Source organism: Epargyreus clarus, unplaced genomic scaffold (genome assembly GCF_041222505.1).
Source record: "Epargyreus clarus isolate Ecla_fem2 unplaced genomic scaffold, WU_Ecla_fem_2.2 ptg000032l, whole genome shotgun sequence".
NCBI classification, from domain to species: Eukaryota; Metazoa; Arthropoda; class Insecta; order Lepidoptera; family Hesperiidae; genus Epargyreus; species Epargyreus clarus.
This window is the reverse complement of record NW_027332237.1, coordinates 10,843,425-10,862,782: the sequence shown is the minus strand read 5'-3', so window position 1 is coordinate 10,862,782 and position 19,358 is coordinate 10,843,425. Positions and strand designations below refer to the sequence as shown.

Here is a 19,358-nt window from a genome sequence, read left to right as displayed (position 1 = left end):
TAAGATTATGAAGCGAGCATCTTAGTCCTAATGTGTGGCGAGGTATTCGTGGGCGTGTGGTAGAATCTGTTGTATATAGAGTTACAGATGTTCTGCAAGTGGCCGTTTACCATCAGGCGGGGTACAAGCTTGTTTACTTTTCGAATTTTATATAAAGACTAGCTGACCCGGCAAACGTTGTGTTGCCATATAAATACAAAAATGTTAAAGGTAAACAACTCTTATCACTAGGGGTATGAAATATAGATAGTAGCCGATTCTCAGACCTACTGAATATGAATATAAAATTTGTTGAAAATTGGTAAAGCCGTTTCGGAGGAGTACGGCAACTAACATTGTGACACGAGAATTTTATATATAACATTATTATAGCTTAAGAACTAAAAATCACGCTAAAATAGCACAAGGAAAATCGTTAATCCTGATTTCTGACGACCTTGATAAGGTGATTGGGGTAAAATTGTTAAAATCGTGTGTCGATTCTTGATAATAGTTCAAAATTATAAATTAATCGAACCGTTCAAAGTTGGTAAAATCGAGTTGAAAGATTCCGTTACATACATACATACATAGATACAATCCAAGGTAAAAACGTGGTAAATAAAAGTGTATAGCAGTGTTGAAGGGTGTGGTAAGGTAGACCATAAGATACACTTGTACACGGCAGTAAACATAGTCTTCAGATGTCGACATCTGTGGTAATCCTTAGATAGGAATCTAATGTGATCTGGTGTTGATAACAGACGCTATAGACAACAGTGAACACTTACGAATAGGGTTTTTTTAAATATAAAAGTAGCGGACGAGCATGCAGTCCACTTGATGGTAAGTGGCTACTGCCTCCCATGGACATCTGTAATCAACCCCAGATAAGATTAGATTCCTACTTGAGGTTGGCCACAGATACGCCGCTACCCCTAAGGACTAAGCTTGAATGCCTCTGAAAGTATTTTCCGAAGTAGGTGAATTATAGAAGTAAGTTGGAATTCCTCTTCTTTCTTTTTCTCAATACATACTCTAAACCAGAACACAGTAGCCCTTAACACTGCTGTTATAAGGCAGACAATTACGATGATGCCTCCGTATTGGAATAACAAAGAATTCTATCACCATAATAATTGCCTACGTCAATTACAATAATAATATTATAAAATGTTAATATAAAATCATATTGTAAGTGGGTATGTGTTTAAAACGCGCAGAGCGTGAATTTCCATACAATAGTGACGCCTTGTCCGAGAAACAGGATTCAGACACTATATTATTTATATATTTATTTTATTTATTTATTATAATCAAACCTTTCATCGTTAATTCATTACTGTCCCACTGCTGGGCACGGGTCTCCTCTCAGAATGAGAAGGATTAGTCCACCGCGTTGGCCAAGTTCGAATTAATAGACTTCTCACATCTTTGTGTTTTTAACGGACTCTCAATCGTATAGGTTTCTTCATGATGTTTTCTTTCACCGTTTCAGCAAGTAATAATTAGTTTCTAAGACGCACATAATTAAAAAAATCAGAGGTGCGAGAGATTTGAACCTCGAACCACCTTTTATATGCATATTCAGTAGGTCTGAGAATCGGCTACTATGTATTTTTCATACCCCTAAGTGATAAGGGTTGTTCACCCTTAACATTTTTTTATTTATATGACAACACGTTTGCCGGGACACCTAGTATTATATAGAATTTAATAAATTACCATGCATCTACAGACTCACAATAACCATTCTAAACTCACTATGTATGTGAATAAATACTATGATATATATCAATTATATTGTCAAGGATATAATGGTTATGATCTCATGGGTATCTTATGAGATGCCTCTTACTACAAGTATTTTGCAATGCTTAGTAGGACCCCTATTAGATTAGTAGTTTGTAATTCGCTCTCTTAATCATGGGGCCCCAGGTTCGAAACCCAAGCACGATTTAAGGTTATTATTATATATTTATTTTAATTAACATGATACAAAACCAATTACATTAATTAAAGATTATGTGCATATTATAAATTAATTATTACTTTCTTTAATTATGAAAGAAAAGCAGGGAGAAAGCAAGCAAGGAAGGAAAACATTATGAACTTATAACACGCATAAGTGTTCTTAAAAAAAGACAAATTTGGCCAGCATGTTTGATTATATATAGCACTAGCTGACCTAAAAGCTGAAAAAAATGTTAAGGGGGAACAACCCTTATCAATTAGGGGTATGAAAAATAGATAGTAACCGATTCTTAGACCTACTGAATATGCAGATAAAATTTGGTGAAAATCGGTAAAGCCGTTTCGGAGGAGTACGGTAATTAATATTGTGACACGAGAATATATAAGATAAACCCCTCTCTGAAAGTAGTCGCATACCCTGTATTGAGTCAACCAGTATAATAATTAATGTGTAGTTTTCATTCCACTATGCGGAACGCTAAAACAAATTTATCTTGACGCCTCTAACAATCTATTCGATACCATCTGTTATTCGCAACTATCCATACGCAAAAAATAAACAACTAAAACCATTCAACTTAACTTTTAAAATAAGGTAATTTATATATACGGCGGAGGAGGCGCTATGACGTTGCATAATAATAATGTATAATTTAAGTGGGATGTTTATATAAACATTATTTCCAAGCTTGTAGAAAGAACCCTTTGTAGGTGGTAGACATCCTTGTAGTTAGATTTCAGAGGTACATACCACCGTCACATCTATTTCTGACTAATAACAGCAGTGTTAAGCGATAGGAACATTTTTATAAGAAAAGAGTAGCAGACTAGCGTGCGGTCCACCCAGAGGTAAGTGGCTACTGCTGCCCATGGACATCTGTAATCAACCCCAGATAAGATTAGATATTCCTACCTAAGGTCGGCCACAGATACACCACTACCCCTGAGGACTAAATTAAAACGCTTCGGATACGTATGTCTCTCTTATCACACCCTTCAAACCAGAACATAACAGGGCTTACTATTTGTTATTAGGTAGAAATAAAGTGACAATGGTGCCTCCGGAGTTGAACCACAAAAAAATCGACTACCTTTATATAACTGCCAAATGTAAAGAATATAATAGAGTGCTAACCGCCACATGTGAACAAGCCTAATAACTTATAAGCCTCAAACTCAACCTTTCACCTGACTCATCACGACTTGGCATATTCTTTATATGTTTTTATTAGCGTAACACTTAATTGCTTATTATAAGCCATCAGATCTAATGAGATCATATGAGAGTTAATTAGGCAAGGTAATAAATGATTTTTTGGTTTTTGTAGTTTTATTTTGACCTGCCTGACGGGTGGTACCGGTCTGACGTTGAGAGCCTAGGTTTGATCCCCGGTATGTGAATGATCTTACTGTCTGCCTATCTGTCTGTGGATAGGTAGCGAAGGCGTAGGGTACCGTTTTTACACTTTGGTTAAAGAACCCTGGAATTATATTTTTTATAAGTGATGCCTATGAATAGATCAGTGCTATTCAACCTTCTAAAGCCATGATCCCCTAGTCAAGTAAAATTATTCTCGACCCCCTATGTTCCTCTGTTTCTAAACAATATTTTAGTATTATATTTTTTTTTATTTATTCAATAATATCCTAATGCGTTAAAAGTAGAACTTATATAATTAGTTCTAATAAACACTAGATACATAACATTGATAAGTACTGTTGACTACAAGTGACCTTTATTACATACGAGCTTTTGTCCGCGGCTTCGCTCGCGTTACGAAGTAATATTATTAACTAAGAAGATTTATAAAAACTTTCATCCCCTATTTTATCCCCTTGGGTGTAGAATTGATCAAAATCCTTTCTCAGCGGATGCCTACGTAATAACATCTACCTGCATGCCAAATTTCAGCCCGATCCGTCCAGTGGTTTGGGCTGTGCGTTGATAGATCACTATGTCAGTCAGTCACCTTTGAGTTATATATATTTAGATTTTCAGTAAAAATATGTTTATGGACTTAAAATAGTTTTGTTTTTTTAACACGCAATCTTCCGGGGGTTCGGTACTTTGAGAAGCACTGTTGTAGATCATGTTTATTGGCCTTCTACCATCTATTCATGGTCTATAGAGTCATAAATCGTGTCTTTAGTAAACCGTACCGGCAATGCTATGTTATAATGTTAGTCTACTCTCAATGCATCGGTTGACATTTCTGTGCAAGTTATTTGACGTTCCCATTTAGATGGATACGATCACTTTAAGTTTATTGCATTATATACGATGTCTTAGATTATATATTGATATACAGTTAAGTGGATAGTTGCGAATTACATTTATTTCAAAGTGTGGTATTAAATCACTAAGAAGGTGGTAGAACCCTTTGTGGTTAGACTCCGGCGGCACCACCGCCACACCTATTTCTACCTAATAATAGCAGTGTTAGGCGCTGCTGTGTTCTGGTTTAAATGGTGTGGTAAGGGAGACAGACTTTTTCGAGACGTTCCAGCTTAGTCCTCAGGGGTAGCGGCGCATCTGTGGCCGACTTCAGGTAGGAATACCTAATCCTATCTGCGGTTGATTACAGATGTACATGGGCGGCAGTAGTCACTTACCATCAGGTGGACTGCATGCTCGTCTGCTACTTCTATATTATAAAAAAAAATAGCACAAGTTGTCAAGTACGGTCTTATCACACGTTAAGTATGGTAAATAGCCACTATCTTCCACATTTATAATCAACAGTTAGGATTTGTGTAATTGATTTGTGTTATAAAACAGAAATAATTGGGGTACCAGAAGGAATCACTAATACAATATCTATAAACATTTTGGAAGGCACGTTGTCGTTGGTTCCGATTACCATAGATGATATGGGTTCTTAAACCTTGTTGGGAAAATTAAATTAGGTTTGATTGAAGAAATCCGACATGGTTACTCATCGGTACCGTCCTCCACGACCTGTTTTTGTACAATTTATTATTTGTACAATGGTGTTACTATACCATTGTACACTCCATTGGAGTACTCTCCAGACCTCTTCGAGGTACGGGAAGACAAGCCAAATAATAGGACAAATCATCATCACATGCACAATTAAAATGACACAAATGAAACACATCAACTTCACTTATTTTCCTAACTTATCAATTAAATCTAACGTCAACTGTCCTGTTTCCGTACGTCAGCGAGTGATTTGTCAACATTTCTTCGAATGTGACCGTCCATTTTAATTACTAACTAATCGGATTCAAGTTTGAACAGATCAATCGGTGGTACTGTCAATACGAATAGTTTTAAACAGGTCTATTCGAAATCGGAACGTCAATTAATTTTGTATCTTTTCTGTAACATTCATTGACGGATCAAGTAATGGATTTCCGCACGCACAAAACGCCTAGATAAGGAGAGTCACAAAATGGAAAAGTACTATAATGTTATAAATAATTAATCTCTGAAATTTCTCAGTGAAAAGAACAAATGGGTCTTTTTTTTAAGATTTTTTTTTTCTTGTCTTTGTTAAGAGGAAGGGGCGGAAAGAGATGAGTAAAACATTCGAAAATTATCGTTAATCAAAAAAAAGGTACCCGCCGAATTGATAACCACCTCCTTTTTGAAGTCGGTTAAAAATGTAAAAAATATAGATTATCATTTAGTTTTTCATTTTGAAAAAATACCACATCAATAAAAGGTGTCCTATAACAATAATGCAGTTTGCATGTCTGCTTTGAAGGATATGGAAAGATTATATTGCACAAGGCATTCCAGCTTAGTCCTCAGGGGTAGCAACGCGATCTACTTCAAGTAGGACTCCAACTCTATTTTAAAAATGATCACACATCACCAGACTGAATGTTCATTTGGTACTTCAAAATTATAATTATACTACTCGTAGCTGACCCGGCAAACGTTGTGTTGCCATATAAATAAAAAAAATGTTAAGGGTAAACAACCCTTATCACTTAAGCGTATAAAAAATATATAGTAGCCGATTCTCAGACCTACTGAATATGCATATAAAATTTGGTGAAAATCGAAAAAGCGGTTTCGGAGGAGTACGGTAACTAACATTGTAACACGAGAATTTTATATATAAGATTAACTGAGACTTCTAGTTGAGTATAAAGGAATGTATGTAACACTATTAGCTATCAAATTAATTGTTTACCATTTCCTCCCATTCTTTACTTCCTACATTCATTAGAGTTTAGCTAAGGAGTTCAATAGTTAATTCTTTAGTTTCCGTTTCAAGTAATTGTGCAGTGCACCTAAACATACGAAGCACTATATACGAGTAATTTAAATCTAAGCTCTTATCTTTACAAAGTCGAAGTGTAATAAATAGACTGATAATGTTCATTTAGAAATATGATGGGTTTGATTTTGAAGCAGGTTTAGGTACCTACTATTTTGAAAGTTCATATTATTGTTTCATTATATTCGTTATTAAAGAAATTATTAAAGAAATAAGAATAAGTATCTATCAGTTTGAGACCGGTTATCGACTCTGGGATTCAGAGGAATATTTTTTGAAAAAACTTTAATGTAAAAAGTTACTTTTGCTCCGATTTTTAACGTTTCTTCTTTTTTTATTAATAATACAATCTTAAATTCTATTTATTTTTTATAAAATCAGCTTCGGAGTCTATAATTAATAAGTCGGTGTCTCTTTGCATACCAAATTTAACGATGCCTTAATCAATTAAAGGTTAGACGTTTTAATTAGTGCTGTTACCACTTGACAGTTAAGATTGGTTGATTTCTTATTTGTACTTATTAATTACAAAATATTGTAATCGGTGCGTTACAGTTTGTTTTTAATTAGTTGAAGGATCATGGTATATCATCATACCGGTCTGACAAGTATAGGTTTTGGTTCGATCCTGACTCAGTCGACCGCCCTGGGGGAAAAAGCCTCAATAAGAATAAAAAAAGATAAAAACATTTTTTTCATCACATAGTAAAATTTGTGTAATATTTTTACATATTCAGGGGGTCGTACCAAAAACTTTTGGAACCAGTGGTCTAAATTATAAATTCAGATCTATACAATACTTGTCTTTTTGTGTAGATATTTTTTTTTATAATATATGAGTAGCAGACGAGCATGCAGTCCACCGGATGGTAAGTGGCTACTGCCGCCCATGGACATCTGTAATCAACCCCAGATAGGATTAGATATTCCTACCTGAGGTCGCCCACAGATGCGCCGCTACCCCTGAGGACTAAGCTGGAACGCCTCGGAAAAGTCTATCTCCCTTACCACACCCTTCAAACCGGAACGCAGCAGCGCCTAACACTGTTGTTATTAGGTAGAAATAGGTGTGGCGGTGGTGCCGCCACACCTATTTCTACGAACCACAGTCGAACCACAAAGGGTTCTACCACCTTCAAGACATGTGTCATGTGTGTGTGACATGTGAGATATTTTTATGTAATTATAGTACTAGATGAACATGCCGTACATTCATCTGATGATAGGTGTTCGAAAATAGGCAGTGGCAGTGATTTCTTCGGATGAACCTTTTGGACCTTCCGGACTTTTGTAACATTCAAAAAATAAAACGGCCTGGAATCGAACCCTGCATATTTTGCGCGCTAGACTGATATGGTGAACGCTCCGTCACACGGGTCCTCGCACTTTATGTCCCTAAGAGTCCCTAAGAGAACTGTTTCCCACTATTAATATATTGACGGTGCATAGTCAATACATTTATGAAAATATTATGTATGTAAGAAAACACACTGATATGTTTGAAAAAAATTGTAACCACCATAACTTTGATACCAGAAATAGAAATAAATTAGCAATTCCTAAACATAGATTATGTAAGGTGGCTAGATCTTTCATGGGCAACTGTATTCGCTACTACAATAAAATACCCGACCACATTTTGAATCTCACAGAAAAAAAGTTCAAACATGTCGTTAAACAAACGCTAGGTAAAAAAGCGTACTATAAAGTAAGTGATTATTTGACTGACAAAACGGTGTGGTCTGAATTAGCTCCAGCTCCACATGTACCATTACGTTAAGTTGACATTTTCAAAAACATTTTTTTTAAAAGATGTGTGTTATGGAGGTTTTTTGCCGCTTCTTCTCCATAACGAAACACCTTGTGAAGTGGTGGTAGTTGTATTCAAAAAGTGCTCTGTAAAGAACCTATTTTGAATTAAAAAAAAATGATTTGATTTGATTTGATATAATTAACTAATACCGACTGCCTTAAAATATAGCCTTTGTCAGTACCACAATTTAGATGAATCCCACGACACCTCATATGTTAAAATCCGTCCCGTTATTTGGGCTGAATAACGTAACAAAAAATGACACATACAGACGCTCGAAAAACACCATCTTCCTTAGTAATTACAAAAATAAAAATCAAATAACTTCGCTTCCAATTCGCCAATAATTAAAAATTCAAGTTAATCAAATCTATCAATATAGAAAATACAATTTCATAACTTTATAATCAAAGATGAGGCGTGTACCCGCGGGCGATACTGGTCTACACTTTAATTGCTTGTGTAATTACTTAATTATTAGAGAGCTTTACCGTTACTTTAGCTTAAATATGAAGCGACCACGTGACCGGATTTGGGGGAGGGACTACCGCCTCGGGGACCCCACAGGAAAGGGGCCCTCTTAATAGGCACAAAATTTTAAAAATCAGAGGTGTCAATTGATCCCATTGATCCAATTCATTGTTTCCCAGGCACACACCTAAGATTCAAACTAATGCCTTAAACTGGGAGGCTTTAAACGCTTTAAACGCTTTCTACACTCACAGCCCCACACTAGGATTCCCTGTATCGTGGGTGCAATGGACACACACAGAGACAAATACACTAACACTCAGACCCAGAAACAGAAATCTAAATTCATCATTTAGAAATCTGTCTGGCCGGGGATCGAACCGGGACCCTCTGCGCAAGTGACTGCGCGTCAAACCGGCATGGTGACCGCTCCGCCACGCGGGGCGTCAGCTGTCGAGAATTGCTGGTTCATATAAAAAACAAAATGGAAACCAAAGTAATTAACTATCATATTCAATACCATCCCATAACATAGAACCAGCCATCCATTTAAAGTCTAGCTTGACAACTTAATTGACGCAATTAAACAATTTACAAACATACGCTCGGTAAATTAATATGTAAATGAGCTGGAATTACTCCATTACTTATATGGGAAAATTGCACTGGAGCGGCGTGGAGTGTGGCCTAAATTAGAACTTAACTTGCTTGAGTCTTACTGGATGTACCTATTTTTAAATAAAATTATTAGCTTTATGCATAAATTAGTAAAGATACTTCGCCGCCTTGAAATTGAATGAAGCCACAAACGGCTTTGTAAGTTGTTTTTTTTAATTCTTGACAAATAAAAACATTTTTAGAGAAAATTTACGAATAAATAACTTATACTGCGTAATTTGCATAATAAGTAAATAATTATTTCAAATATTTTAGCACGGAGACGTGGCAAAACTTTTTCACGCAACTATTTTAATTGTCAAAACTGGTTACATTTTCTTGTTAGGAGTGAGTAATCTTTACTAGTCTATGGCTTTATGTGGGACTATTATATTTAAGCGATACTTAAATTATAACTACAAAGTTAACCGTAAAATAGAACATTATCATCAACCCATGGGTGTCTCTCAGAATGAAGACCTAGTCACAGTCCACCGCGCTGGCCAAATGCGAGTCGGTAGATTTCAAATACCATTTGATTTTGTTTTAGGTCTCTCATATATGCAGGTTTCCTTACAACTTTTTCCTTCTCCGTTAAAGCAAGTGATAATATATTCTCTGGAGTCTCAATTTTAGTTCCCTCTTATGCGAGCAGAATCTGACGTAGCTATTTGCTAGAAAGAGAAAATAGTTCTAGAATGTAGATCTACACTACATCTACACTATACTTATCAAGGTGGTAGAACCCTTTGTGGCTCGACTCCGGCGGCACCACCGCCACACCTATTTCTACCTAATAACAGCAGTGTTAGGCGCTGCTGTGTTCCGTTTTGAAGGGTGTGGTAAGGGAGACATACTTTTCCGAGGCGTTCCAGCTTAGTCCTCAGGGGCAGCGGCGCATCTGTGGCCGACCTCAGGTAGGAATATCTAATCCCATCTCGGGTTGATTACAGATGTCCATGTGCGGCAGTAGCCACTTACCATCAGGTGGACTGCATGCTCGTCTGGTCCTATAAAATAAAAAAAAAAAACACTACCAACCTGACTAAAAGTTCATGTCACCAAATCAGCGTGGTGTATTTACTGTGACTTACATCCTACTTTTACTGAATTATCTGGAATTATGTTAGAATTAAAATTATAATTGTACTTTATAGGTACGACGTATATTTGTAAGTCACTCAGTGGCAGAATAAGCGACTATGTAACAAAAAAGTTTAAAACAATAATATCTACGCAAAAAATCCAAAACATGTAAGTATTAATTACTATTTCACTTTTCCTTCCTTATTCATTTCTACGACATCTACATTTTGTATACGAAAGAAAAAGTACTTTTTGTTAATTATAAACGCATAAGGAAAATGATAACAGAAGCAATCAAATTTTTGTATTACTAATTATTATTTAATATTCCTTCTATAATCTGAACATCATTTCTACCGCGTCAACAGATCACAATCCGAAGCCGTCACTGTTCTGGGACTAAACCATCTAGTGTGTGTGTGGCGCGGACACAACGCGCGCGCAACGTGCGTTCATAGATCGTTTTGAAAAAAGAACGCGGTAAATATGTGTGTGTGTTAATACAGATACTTATGATTGTTGTAATATAGTGCGTCGATCGAATTCGAAATTTAAAAAATAGAATAAAATAATAAAGTTAAAGAAAAATATAAAGAAATGGCGGGTACATTACAAAATGTGTTTTATGTGTGATTTTATAATAGTATAGGATACTTATTTCTATTTATCTCAACAAAGATAGCGCGTTGATAAAATTCGAAATTAAAAAAAACGGTTGAAAAATACTAAATTGAAAAAAAAAATTGGCGGGTAAATAAAAATGCGTAGTAAATATTTACGAGTGAATGAATGTTGTCTGTCGATAATATTGCATGGCTCGTTCGAAATTTAAAAAATCGTAAAATATAAATAAAAAAACGAGAGGTTCATTGCTATAAAATAAAGTTGGCAAACAAATAAAAAAATATCAAATTCGGGTGCTGTAATAAGTGATTGATATGAAGATAGTGCGTTGACAGGTAGTTCTACGTTCAAAAACTAGAAAACTGGTTTGTGAAATTGCGAAATATAACAATAATTTATTATTCACATAAAATGATTGATGGTCCAATTTCTTTACATCAGATAAAAAAGTGATTTGTAAAAACGATATATAATAAAAATATAGCAAGATAAATATTCAAAACAGAATAACAAAACTTTAATCCTCAAAATCAGAAAGTGTTAAAATTCCAACAAAATTTAAAATTCGAACACATTCTACATCGGAATTTAAATTACATCATCATCTCATACAATTATAATTTATGTATATTGTGGGTATTCCATAGCTGTAGTCGAAAAAATATGAAGAAATAATTATCGCATGCCGTCATCATCTGTACGATAAATAATTATTTTATTTGTAATAAAAGTCGTTATAAATTAAATATAATACCAGTTATATTTAATTTGACGATGGTAAAACCCTTTGTGGTTCGACTCCGGCGGCACTACCGCCTCACCTATTTCTGTTATAACAGCAGTGTTAAGCGCTGATGTGTTCTGACTTGAAGGGTGTGGTAAGGGCCATATTTATCGGAGGTGTTTCAACTTAGTCCTCAAAGGTAGCAGACCATTCGTGGAGGCCTTAGGTAGGAGGATTTGTTCGTCCGTTAGTCGAAACTAACCTAAAATCATTAACTTTTCCTATTCCATTAATTCCATTCATTTTTATTGATATGATTATGATTTGATTCCTCTCTCCAATAACTACAAAACAAAAATAATTACAAAAAAATAATCGTAAATGAAAAGAAAAAATGTTATTAACTGTTCTTAGCTTCTTTGTAAGCACTTATTATTAACAAGCTGTACCCTGCGGTTTCACCCCTGTTTTGAATTTTAAGGGAAATACTTGGCAAATTTTAAAGGGCTTTATTTTATTGCGCTAAAGCTTATTTTTTTCTAAAATAAAAACCAAAGTTACTCCTTATAACAATCAAACAGACAGACTTTTTTGTGATAAGTATATACGGTATATGGACTTTTATATGTATTTATTAAAAATCTATTGTTTTGACATTACAAACAGACACTTACATTTAACTTATTTGCATAGATATAAAAATATCCTCATTTCAAATTTATTTTGCAAAAATCTAAATAGCAAAGCTAAATTCAAGATATTTAAGTGAAAGTGATATAAAGTATACTCAACTGTTGGAGTAGTCCAGGGCCGGATTTGAGGGACGGCAACTGGGGCCCTACAGGCCAGGGCTCTCCAGAAGACGGGGCCCCCAACAATAGAAATAAAAAATATGCTAATTCCCACGGGTCGATAAGTATTTTTTTTCTAAATAGCATTTTTCGCATTTTTACCAACAATACTTACACTTAAATAATTAAATGTAGAAATATCCTTTGTACTGTATTTCTATAATGCTTGCTATTAATAACATTTCCGTGTACAAAAACTTATAAATAAATAAATAAATACATGTAGTATTTATTTATAAGTTTTTGTTGTTGTTCTTTGTTGAAACAATTACATTTTTTGGCAGTATATTTTTGAAAGACAACAAAAAATGTTACATGTATTTAGAAAATAATAACGGGTCCCTGCTCGCTTGTTCGGGCCTTCGGACCTCCAAATCCGGCCCTGGAATAGTCTGTCAAAACTTCTATCATGTACATTAATAATAAGCTAATTTGCATATAACACCTTTGGACTGCGAATTTATTAGTCAAAATATATTTTGCATAATTTTTTTCAACAGTTGAAAGAGTAACGTGGGAATTATTTTAATGTCAGTACTCAGAAAATGCATTAAAGTTTACACACGAGTCTTTATATTTAAAAATGTATGTATGTCAGTTTGTCTATCTGTATTCCAACAAATAGTATGATAAACGGGCAACATATTGCCATATTCACATTAGAAGAATAGCACAGAAGTTTGATTTTGTTGTGCTAAATTCTCCTTTTAATACTCTGGTGTAGCGCTAGCAGTAATGTCTACTATTTCAACATTTTTTAAATTATTTTAGCGTATGACTGTTAGCACATTATTGTAAAGGGGACTTATTTACAACTGTATATAATATACATTTGAAGGTGGTAGAACCCTTTGTGGTTTGACTCCGGCGGCACCACCGCCACACCTATTTCTACCTAATAACAGCAGTGTTAGGCGCTGCTGTGTTCCGTTTTGAAGGGTGTGGTAAGGGAGATAGACTTTTCCGAGGCGTTCCAGCTTAGACCTCAGGGGTAGCGGCGCATCTGTGGTTAACCTCAGGTTGGAATATCTATCCTATCTGGGGTTGATAACAGATGTCCATGGGCGGCAGTAGCCACTTACCATCAGGTGGACTGCATGCTCGTCTGCTACTCCTATGTTAACTCCTAAAAAAACCATATATACCATAAGATAGTGCCTTTAGCATTTAGCATTTGCGTCAAATTCCAAATTCCTACAAATGTTTGTCTTGATCAAATGCTATGCAACAAGCGCTTACAAACCTACACAAAACAAGCCAAATACTGTATCCACATGTATGAATTTGTGATGTTTTGACACACGGACGTACTTTGCGGACGCATATCTTTAAATGTTAACGTCCATTATATAAAATTGTTTTGGATGGAACTACATGTAGCACTTTCACTAAACAACTGTAATTATTTAATTCGGCCACTTCAAACTCGTCCCATAAATCAATCAGCACTTCTATTTCACTAGTTACTTAACAATTTGAGGTATACATACAATTATAGGTACAAGTTCTTATATATACATTATAAACATACATACATGTATACTAAACTGACATACATATCAAAGAATCGATTAAATTTATAAAAATCTAAAGTACAATTCGACCGTGCGTTTTTTTTTGTAATATATGTCTCCCTTAGTACATCTTTCAGACAAGTACACACTTACACAGCAGTGGTTAACACTGCTGTTATTAGGTAAAATAGGTGTGGACATCGCGTTTGGAGGACTCCGGTTGTGTTCCCTCGGAGATCCCGGAGTTCTCCAACGAGCGTTGAGGACGACCACCGGGGGGGTTTTAGTGCGTAAAAATCCCACATAACCCGGCGTCGCTCCCACGTCGTCGGGTACCTTTTGAAGGTTTCCCCCTCGTAAACAAATAGGTGTGTTGATGGTGCCGTCGGAGTCGAACTTTAACTTTTTCGCTAAAGAATCCAAAAACAAGTATTCCGTTTAGATTGAAGACATTAAGTAGGTCTTAAGCGTAGTGTAACGTAGCCTTAGGCTCAAATACACCAGTTTTGCAAAACTTTATTTTGAAACTAACTTTTAGCCGCGGCGACGCTCGCGACCAGAGGTCGTCGACTGAACAATCCTATACAAATAAAGATCGACATCGAATAATCGATTTTACTATCGATCTAGTGGCACCTTAAAACTTGTTTCTGTCTATGCTTCGGGAACATTACTTATTTTAGGGATAAAAAGTGCCCTATGTTATTTTCTGGACCCCTGACAACGTGTGTAGAAAATTTCATGGCAATTAGTTATGTAGTTAAGATATAAAAGCGTAACAAACAAACTCACATTCGCATTTATAATATTAGTTAGGATTAGCTGTGCCCCGCGGTTTTACCCGCGTTAAAAAGTAATTCTAACGCGAGTGAAACCGCGGGGCTAGTTCTAAATTCTAAGTAACTTAGTTACTCCTTATTACATCAGCTACCTGCCAATAAAAGTTCCATCAAAATCGGTTCAGCCATTTCAGAGATTAGCCAGAACAAACAGACAGATAGACAAAAATTGTAAAAAATGTTATTTTGGTGTATGTACCGTATGTATATTCACATGCATGTAGTAAAAAGCGGTTATTTCAATGATAAAAACACACTCCAATTTTATTTTTATGTATAGAATTATAGATGTATAGATTAGGTAACACCAGTAAATTATTATTATTACCGAATATATATGTATGAAATAGTAGAACACGTAAACTCTAAATTAACATTTAAAGCCTCAATGATCTTAAGCAAATATTCCGTAATCCAGAAATCCTACTCGTCAAGCCATTCACAGCTTTACTTACATAAACATACTTAACATATTCGTGTATGTAACCAGTGTATTCGACGAGTATTTGTGTATTTGTGGTCTGCCGGGGACTAACGACCAATACAATCAACTACATTATTAGTCTTATCTGCTGTACAAATACACTTAAATTTCGAAATCTGTAATCATAAAATAGGGTTGTCACTCGGTCAAAGGTACACAAAATTATAAAAAGATTTTTGAAAAACAAATTTGCAATTAGGTACATTTGATTTATAATGTTTATTTATTTTAAAATATAACATAATGTTAATATATGAAAATAGGTATTTAAGATACAAAATATTCTCATAATTATAAAATTCTGTCAATCATATTCAACAAATAAGAAAAAGCCTTTTAAAGTTGTTACACTCATCTCAAGAAACCTAAGAATATTTACTACTATCTTAAAAAAATACTACCATCAATGTGAACTCAGCATTTTAATGAGAAATAATATTTATTTTAATTATAGTATAGGTGGCAACCCTAGCTCAATTCTTTGATTTCTATAGGAATTGAATTCCACTTTCACCGGTGGACTTTCAACTTAATCTGCTAATTTGTGAGCACTTGGCTCATCAGAATATTTCGGAAACCGCAGCTTAGTTTAAATTAAAAATTAATGTATTTACATAACGTATAACTTGTGTCAATAAATATTGTAATCCAAAATAACCACATTTATGTTTGCATCTCCTCGTGTCATAGGATATTTCTATTTGCATTTCACTCATAAAGGATGCCTGGCTTAAAGAAGCCATCATTAATTTGATTTAAGTTTCATAATTGGAACGAGTTTTAATCACTTTAATTTTATTAATAATCTGTTGTTAAAATATCATCTTTGTTTATATTTATATTCGTTCTAGAGGTAATATTTTCATGTGTAACTTTATTTCTTATCAAGTTAACTAAATATCTTTATTAATTAACCTATCAAAAACCTTGTCTATTATAATAATTAAATTCCCATTAAAATTATTTATATATACAGTTACGTACAAACTTAATTGGTTTCGAAATATTTTCTGTTATCATAATTGAAAGGAATATTTTATTAGTTGATATTAATCATAGGTTAATGACATTTGGTTAAAGGTTATAGCAATATTATTTAGTAAAACTTAGATTCGTAATTTTCATTATTATGAAGGTCACGTTTTAAAATCCACAGCTTCCGGAAATATCTACATGACATAATACCTACAAATTAAAAAAAAAACATTAAAAATCATCAACTTGACATTAGCAAAATGGTTATGAGACCGAGAAGCCATCGCATATACACAAAGAGAACATACAAATAAAAAACTATAAAAAAATATGAGTTATTACTGAAATAGTTCCCTTATTTTCAGCCCTTTGATCTCTGACACCTAAAACAATAAAAACTAAAATAAACAAATAATAAAAAACAGTGATAAAAGAAAAATGTGAACATTAAAAACATCAAAATGGTGAACGATACACAAAATGGCGACGTCCGCGTCAACGGCCTTGACAGTGACGTTTCTATATGCATTGACAATTCAAATGGCGGGAAAAGTGACAGCAATGGAATAAACATGGCCGAATTTAGCGCGAAAAGTGAATTGTGTAATTTAGCTGTAAATGATAAGTGTTTGTTGGGTGTGCCTCGGACTGGTGCTAGGATGTCGTTTATGGAGGAAGAGAGTGTTAGAGAGAGAATGAGATTGACTCTTCTGAAGCAGTGCTCCGCCATCTTGAAGCAGGGTGACCAACGTTACAACAAGGAGTCGCTGCACAGAACATTTCAGGATGAGGTAAGATGATTTTTTTATTTAGAATATTGAATGCGAACATAATTAAGGATTTCAACATCATATTTTAAGGGACTTGTCTATTTGAAACAATTATCTCTTAATTTTATGGTGGAGATAAGTAGGATATCTGGAAGAAATACACATGATAGTGTCATCGTGTGTCACGTCTTGAACGGAAGTCATAGATTAGTCAAGATTATTCACTCCTAACAATAAAATGTAAACAGTTTTGACAATTGAAATTGCCACCGTCATCTATTTTCTTGTTTGAAAAATATAAAAAAAATATAGTTTTAGATCATTTACGAAAAATAGATAGTAGCTGATTGTCAGACCTACTGAATATGCATATAAAATTTGGTGAAAATCGGTAAAGCCGTTCCGGAGGAGTATGGTAACTAACATTGTGACACGAGAATTTTATATATACATAATTATTAATTATATTCATTGATATAAACCATGCATATATTTGTCATAAATTACCATCCCCAGTCGAGCAAAAAAAAATAGATATAGAACTATAAAACCATAACATATAGAAATTATTAACTATGTAATACTTTTTTTTCATTGTATCTTTTTATAATATAAAAGAATTTTGTAAATTTAAAATTTAATTAAAAAAACAAAACAAATTAAAAAACAAACAAATTAAAAAACAAAAGGAAATATTGTGTCCTGGTCATGCATCGGCCGGGAATCGAACCCGGGCCGCCCGCGTGGCAGGCGAGCATTCTACCACTGAACCACCGATGCTTGTATCCTAATGACGAATTTTACAATAACATTAAAACAAACAACATTACATTCTATTAAATAAAATTATGCTCCTTATTATGCCGTTTTTTAAAATAGCTGAAAATTTGTACCGTACCTATCTGTCGAAAATTGGTCGTATCAACTCAGAAACCGTAGACATATGCACAACAACTTTGCTAAAGATCATCACATGATCAAATTCATGGTTTACGATTCTATAAGGATTCGATTCTATATATTCAAACATTCATTTTTATATACATATACTAGCTGACCCAGCAAACGTTGTGTTGCCATATACATAAAAAATTTAAGGGTGAACAACCCTTATCACTTAGGGGTATGAAAAATAGTAGCCGATTGTCAGACCTACTGAATATGCATATGAAATTTGGTGAAAATCGGTAAAGCCGTTTCTAGGTAGGATTACAGTAACTGACATTGTGATACGAGAATTTTATATACATATAAGATTTAAGATCGAGATTTGTTCGAAATCGAAACTTACTATTCCTAATTAATTGATTGATTTCAAAAGGAAAGAATATAATATGTTGTATATGCACATGACATTTCTCAATACGTAGCTCACTGCATACATATGCTAGCATATGCAATACAAAAACACGCCACCATCCAGTTAAAGATAAGCAAATGAAAGGTTTCAAAGAAATAAACTTTTATTTGTTTTCGACAAATTCGGCTCGCAATTTCGCGTCGTAAAATAAGATGGGATCAATTTGCGTCGTGCTATTGTGAAATTTTAGATGGAATAATTTTAATGAAAATTCCAGTTTTGTCATTGTTAAAATTACGAAGTGGATTGATATTTTTATTGTCAGACACAATAATTGAGGTACGTTACGTGGAGCTAGAATTCATAAGTAAGTCACCTGGAATACTTTTGACTTGATCAAAAGCTTTGCTAAGGGCTTGAAGACCTATGTAAACTAAGTCAGACGCTCTATCCACACCCCCTCCGACTTCGATGGCCACACCACACCATGACCACCGCCACACCTATTTCTGCCTATAACAGCAGTGTTAAGCGCTGCTGTCTCCTTGTTTGAAGGGTTTGGCACTTTTCCGGGGCATTCCATCATTTCCATCTTGTAGCGGCGCGTCAGTAGCCGACCTCAGGTGGGAGTTTGATCTTGTCTGAGGTTCATTGCAGATGTCCATGGATGGGAGAAGTCACACACCGTCAGGTGGACTGCATGCTTGTCTTCTACTTCAATATCTTATATATAAAATTCTCGTGTCACAATGTTAGTTACCGTACTCCTCCGAAACGGCTTCACCGATTTTCACCAAATTTTATATGCATATTCAGTAGGTCTGAGAATCGGCTACTATCTATTATTCATACCCTACGTGAATAGGTGTACCCTTTAACATTTTTTTATTTATATGGTAACACATCGTTTGCCGGGACAGCTAGTTATATATAAAAAAACACTGTAATTGTTTTTTAGAAATATGTGTGAATTTCCATTATTCGAAACGTCCTATCATCTAAATTCAATGTTTATTTCTTTCGTAATATCCAAAATTATTTTAA

The 19,358-nt window shown here is 34.5% G+C and overlaps 1 protein-coding gene and 1 non-coding gene across 2 annotated transcripts in view; one reads left to right on the top strand and one right to left on the bottom strand.

Moving 5' to 3' along the window:
- The first annotated feature begins 10,652 nt into the window (after window positions 1–10,652).
- The window catches only part of Nox (NADPH oxidase), a 65,742-nt gene continuing 57,036 nt past the window's right edge, over window positions 10,653–19,358 (top strand). The window contains exons 1-2 of the mRNA XM_073090302.1: window positions 10,653–10,713; window positions 16,610–17,035. Coding sequence (XP_072946403.1) covers window positions 16,706–17,035 — 330 coding nt within the window. The 5' untranslated portion in view covers window positions 10,653–10,713; window positions 16,610–16,705. The remainder of the gene's footprint in view (window positions 10,714–16,609; window positions 17,036–19,358) is intronic.
- Window positions 17,724–17,794, bottom strand: TRNAG-GCC (transfer RNA glycine (anticodon GCC)). The gene has a single exon. It is a non-coding gene; the product is annotated as a tRNA-Gly (tRNA).